This window comes from Sminthopsis crassicaudata, chromosome 2 (genome assembly GCF_048593235.1).
Source record: "Sminthopsis crassicaudata isolate SCR6 chromosome 2, ASM4859323v1, whole genome shotgun sequence".
NCBI classification, from domain to species: Eukaryota; Metazoa; Chordata; class Mammalia; order Dasyuromorphia; family Dasyuridae; genus Sminthopsis; species Sminthopsis crassicaudata.
Window position 1 is genome coordinate 218,549,314 of NC_133618.1, and position 6,530 is coordinate 218,555,843.

Sequence of the window (6,530 nt, forward strand, 5' to 3'; positions counted from 1 at the left end):
CTGAAGGTTTTAAATAGAAATGGATATAGACTATTATTAGTAGTACTTTCTACAGGGGAAAAAAAAAACATGAAACTTCCTTTATAATTACATGGTGACTAATCTAGATTTTTTTAAAACACTAGCCTAAGTGCATTCCTGACGGATGAATTGCACCTAAATCATCTGAAACAGTTTTTGGGTAATAACAAAGTAGATATAATATTTCCAAGGCTTGGTATGTATTTAATAACATTGAAAAAATTGATTTTTTTCACCTTTCATCCGTTTTGTACTGTGAATATACAACAATAAATTAAGGAAAGGAGGTGCACTTTCTGGAGGGAAAATGAAGACTGTATTAACTTGTATACTCATGATCACTGTCTCCTCTCCTTTATTTAAACTCCTAAATATAACAAGACTAAACTGGACATACAGGAACATTCTTCTTAGTGCAAAGGTGTTTGAGCTTTTGACCTCCACCCAGTTCCAAGAAACAAATCTTCCAAGTCCCTTAGAACCTATTCTAGTGCTTGCTGGATAGGCTTGAGACCATATTTGCCATTGCCAACAAATATTTATTGAATGTCTATTTTGTGTGAGTATGCCATAGTGCTTAATAAATAAAGATTAATTTTGGGGAAAAGTCTAAATGACCAATGGGTTATAAGAGCTGAGATTGGGAAACCTTCTTCTAGTTAGTAAGGATAATAGAAAAAGAAACAAGCAGTGTAAGAAAGTACTCTGAAACCCCATGTGGTCATATATAGTTTCCTATATACAAGGTAAAAAGATACTCACATCATTGCTCTCTAATCACCTGAAATTCTACCAGTCAGAGATTCATTTGCTTCTCATTTAAAAAGCTTCTGAGTTTGTGGAGGAAATATTTGTTGAATTGAATTGAATATTTTGATTTTGCTTCTGCATAACTAAAATCTAGTGCATTTTTGAATGAATGACTTTTTAACCAAAAATTTCTCTCTGCTTATCAAGCATAGTGTCTAAAATGAAGCTATGTTCAGAGTCCTAAATCCTATATAACACAAATCCCAAGATTGTGACATCTGGAATTAAAGATGCTAGAAGTGTTCTTCCCATGGTGACTATGGAGATTATAACAGTAGCTAACTCAGGATTGTTGTTAAGGACCAAATGAGATAATATTTGTAAAAAAAACAAAAAGAGGAAACGAAAAAAAAAATCACTTCATATAGTGCCTGGCTCAAAGAGTAGCTATTCTATTTTATGATTTATTATACTTAGGAAGAAACTGAGTTTTAGATATATTAGGGAATTAGCCCAATAATGAAGAGAAGTGCAAGAAAAGCCCAGGTATTCTCACTCCAGGTACAATACTTTTTCTATGCTCAGAATTCCCAGAATGAATTAATCCTTTTTCTTTGTTCCAATGTGAACTGACACAAATTCCTTTCCTTTGGAAAACCTGATATTTGAAAATTCAGCCTTGTAAAATATTCATATATACATACATGCATGTGTATGTGAAAATATGGTTTGATTTTTAGTTTATGAAAGATTGAATGAAAACCTAGGACTATCACAGAAAAATGCCCCAAACTATAAAAATTTGGCCATACTATATGATCCCTTTATGAGAATCAATGAAGTATCTTGAATGGATGAAAAAGGAAGCAATACTCCCTTGGCTGAACTATAGCTGGCTATGCCCCAAGGTGACCCTTAAAGCCAAATAAAAACAGACTGAAAGAGAAACCCAGCTCATGGGACTCATGAAAAACACTTCAGGCTAGAGAATGGGAGTTCTGAAAAAGTTAAGTGAAGCTAAGATAGTTAAAATACAGATGGAGATAATTCCCCAAAAGAACAGATTCAATAGTTCAGAATTGAGACTGTGTGAGACACTGTGGATTCAGAAGTAAAAGGAACCTTAGAAATCATCACTCTTCATTTTATATCTAAAGAAAATGTCTCAGGAGCAATAAGAAACACATTCCAAATCATAACCAGAATAGGAACCCAGGGTTCCTGAATCCAAATTGATTTCCTCAAGTTCATTTCCCATTGACATCCAAAGGCCTTAATTCCCACTGCAGACTGTGAATAGTGGGAAGAAAGAAACTAAGTAGTTGAAATTTAACCTTGTTGCCTATTACTGTGAATAAAACAGAACTGGCTAGATAATCCCATTATACTATTCTGGCCTAGAAATTTTTGTGCTGTGACAGTCACTTTCCTGAGATTTCCTTAGCTTCTCTACTTTTGCTAATAGGGATTTTTAAATAGGGTTCGAGTCTGTGTCCTCAAACAGGTGAAAGACCACTGGAGAATGATGACATTTTGGTGGATTATATGAGACCCTGTTAGTCTTACCCAAAATGATTCTGGCAGTTTCAGGGAAAACCCACAATACTACTGTTAAACAGGAAGCTGGTGCTGAACCAGTCACATTTGAAGACTTGGAACTAGAGTTAGTGTTGGATTCTGGCTGATTTTCAGCACTGTTCTTATGGAATGACGTATGTTCATATGACCACAAGAATTTCATCTGAAAAGGCAGAATTTGACAATGAGGTTTCTCCACTTAAAAATCTAGATAATGTTTACAATTTATGAAATGTTTGGATCTAAGAGGAATTGAACTGAGAAGGTCCCAAAGAGCAATATTACTATCAAATTAGAAACACATAGCAGCTGCAAGTATCCCAGGGCATTGTGCCTCCCAACATCAACAGCCTTTGTGTTCATCTTACCTAGCTAAATAAACCTAAGTACTAATTGCCAGATGTTTTTGTTTTGATTTGGGGAATAAGACATAAAATGAGATTGTCATTACTACATGCTATTTTTTTTAAACTAAAAATTATGCACTTTTAAAACTTTAGTCTTCTAGAAATTTTTGGTTAAAACTCATTCATTCAATAATTTACTAGGTTTTAAGGCAGAAGCAAAATCTAAATATTCAATTCAATTCAACAAATGTTTTTTCCAGAAGGTTCTAGAAAGTATAATGGGATAATACACTATAGGAAAAATAGGAATCATAATTTGTTAACAATAGAATATCTATTTCAGAGGACACAAAAAGAGAATGGAATAATCATTGGAAGAATGAATCATAAGATCACAGATGGAGTGCTAGATAAAACCTCATTCAAATCCATATTTCCCCCATAAGATTGGCAAGTAGAGCCTCAGAGATGGCAAGTGATATCTCCAAGATGATACATGATATCTTGGATGTGATAGCATGGCACAATAATCACTTTTGCAATAGGAATGTTAAACTAATATATCCATGAAAAAGACACAGAAAACAGTGACTTGAATGAGGAGTTCTTGCCTGGCAGCAGATAAGAGGACAATTCTCTAGTCCTGCTCAATGATCAAAATCAAAGTCCACAAAGTCCTGAGGACAGGGGTTCATGTAAAAGTGAAGTATGTCTGAAATATTCACCCTACGGTCTTCAGACTGCTCACTGCCAACCCAACGTTCATTCTGGGTTGATTCAATAATCTACTACCCAATCCCCCTGGTAAACCTGAGCTTGTCTTTTTTTTAAGGTAAATAATAAATTTAAGACAACTTTCAAAGGTGCCCTACATGTACCTGATTCCTTATGTTCTCTTCTCATTCTTTTGAACCCTATTCCTAGCCTCTCTCTCTTCCAACTCTTTCTTTGTTGAAGAGAAAAGCAAAATTCATAATAAATATACATTTTCAACATATATCCATACATCACACACTATACCCCCCACATACACATATTGACTATGATGAAAAAGTATATACCTCATTCTGCATCTTGAGTCCATTATATATCTGGTGATAAAATGCTTCTATTAAATTAAACACATATGTTTATATATGTATATACACACATACATATACATACTATATATATATATATACATATATATATATATGTATATATATATATATAGTCTCAAAGAAACTGGAAAAGCTGTCTTGTAAGAGATGAGACTTTAGCTAAGATTTGAAGGATGTCAGGGAAGCTTGGGTGTAGAAATAAAGAAACAAAGTTTCAGGGCTGGGATGCAACCAGAAATTATCCTCCTGACTCTCCTGGTGGCTTCAGTCTTATCTGATCATCAAATATATTCCTTTAAAATTTAATTTTAAAAGATTTAAAAGATAATTGATTTCATACCAGAAGGGGCCATCTAGTCCAACATTCATATTACAAAGAAACAGAATATCTGGGAACTTGTGAATGATTTACTACCTATGAAACATTGGGTCTCAGAGAGAGAATTTGACTCCGGGAACTCTGCCATAAGAGTCAATGTTCTTTCCACTCTAAAAGTCAACCTTACATTCTACTAGGTGGGGAAGGGAGAGAGAGATAGAAGAAATATAACATGTATTAAAATTAATAAATGTTAGGTTACTTAAGGAGACAAAGTATCAGATGAGAAAATCTGGAATTATTTCATAAATGAAGTGACACACCTTAGTTATTTCAGTGAATTAATTATTATTAGTATTAATAATAACATTTTAATAACAATTATTAATTATTTCAGCTCCTCTACTTAGCTATCTCCTTTACTTTTTCTTAAGGGTTGATCACTTTAAAGAATGCCAGATTTGGAATCAGAGGACCAGGTTCAAACCCAAGCTTTGCTAGCTAGTATCTAGATTAATCTATACAAATCATTTAACTTCTCTGGGCCTCAGTTTCCTGATTTATAAAATCAAAGAATTGAACTAGATAGACTCAAAGATCTCTTCCAACTCTATATCTGATACTAAGAGAATGTCTTCCCTGCAATGAGGAGTATAATAGAACTGTAGAGAAAGGTGAGAAATTTCAAGAACAAAATAATGCCATAATCTAGGGAGCCACTACAGGACATCCATTGGTGATGTCCAGTCCTCCTGAAGTTAGCTGACCTTTCATCGCTGATGAAACTTCCACACTGACAGATCTTGCCTCCATTTCTCAAAGGTGTGACTCTGCCTGAAGTGGCAGTGAAGCAAAACTTCAAAGAGGTCTCTTCAAGGTCACTCTGGCAGGCAGTATTTTTTAATCACAGAAATACAGTCAAGAGGAAAAGGACTGTCTGCTCAAGGCAGAACAATCAGAATTGTTTATCAGATTGTCAGGCTGACTGCTGGGTCCTTCTATCCCTGAAAATGACTTCGTCATTATGCTTTCCAATGATTAACCTGTAATTATTTGATTTTGAAGGGACCTGTGTTATTCCATCTGGCTCTGGAAGCGACAGAGCAATTATAATTTATTTTGACCCTCTAGAGAGTAAATATTGTGAATATAGAGAAGGCTGAAATCACAGAGTGTATGCCTTCATACCTGCAGGAAATATTTCTAATGATCCTTCATTTACCTGATGCCAACATCATTTTCCAGTTCTTGGAAAAGTAAAGTTTCATCAGGATCTTTAGACTATGCTATTGTTACCTTGCGTGTACAACATTAATGTATGTGGGGGACAACCTGTGATTTCATCTCGTTTGGAATTCCTGTGAAAACTATTTCCTCCAACCTTTTTGCAGTCTTCAGGCTTTCTTTAGAGCTACTCAGGGTGACACAGGCAATATGTGCTACAGGTAGCATTTAAATTCTGAATTTTCTACCTCCAAGGCTGTTTTATTCATAGCTGAGCCAAGATATTACATTTATAGGATAATAGGTTGAGGCCCAGAAAGACCTTTAGAAACCACTGAGAACAATTCCTAAAATGATGAAATCAAGGCACAGTGACTTATCCAAGACTGCAAGCTAGTAAGTGTCTAAGGCAGGATTTGAACTCATGTCATAAACTGCAAGTCCAGCACTCTTATGATAACTGTTGTTTCTTAATTTAAAGAATCTGAACTAAGTACAATTATCCAGTATATTCATATTGACATTTAATAAACTTATTTTCTCATTACTCTGTGTTTAGTTATGTGAAGACCAAACAAACTAGATGGACACTAAGGTCCCTTTAAGATCTACATCTAGGTGCTAGAAGAATATTTCTCCACAATCAAAAGTATAATAGATACATACATACAGGTATAGATGGATACAGATAGAGATATATAATTGCAAACAAGGTAAGACATTTCAAAAAGACCTTTTCTGACATTCTCCCAAGATTTCTTAAGTTGAAAACTTGTTTCACTCTTAATTTTGGTAGTTTTTGTCATTGTTCTAGCATTCTAGTATTGTTTCTGAGGGAAAGTAGGGACCACTTAAGTAACTTCCTGTATTCTCTCAATCATCTTGACTCCATCCCCACCTAAACTTTTAAAATTAGCTGGAAAGATAATGTGGGAATTGTGTCATATCTATATTGTCATTCAAGTCAAGTCAAAAAGGAACTGTGCTGAATCCTGAAATACAGAGAAAGATAAAAACAATTTGATTACAAGGTGTTCACAGTAGAATGCAGAGATACTCCATGCAAAACAACATAAGAAGACCAGATATATGAAGGATAAATAGGCAATCATAGGAGGGGGAAGGCATTCAGATTAATGATGACTAGGAGAGAATTCTTGTAGAAGGTGGTACTTTCATGAAGATGCCAGA

At 34.6% G+C, this 6,530-nt stretch overlaps 1 protein-coding gene across 1 annotated transcript in view; it reads left to right on the forward strand.

Annotated features, from left to right (window-relative positions):
* LOC141555396 (cadherin-13-like) overlaps nt 1-4,789 on the forward strand; it is a 956,506-nt gene extending 951,717 nt beyond the window's left edge. The window contains exon 7 of the mRNA XM_074288232.1: nt 4,667-4,789. Coding sequence (XP_074144333.1) covers nt 4,667-4,674 — 8 coding nt within the window. The 3' untranslated portion in view covers nt 4,675-4,789. The remainder of the gene's footprint in view (nt 1-4,666) is intronic.
* The last annotated feature ends 1,741 nt before the right edge of the window (nt 4,790-6,530 follow it).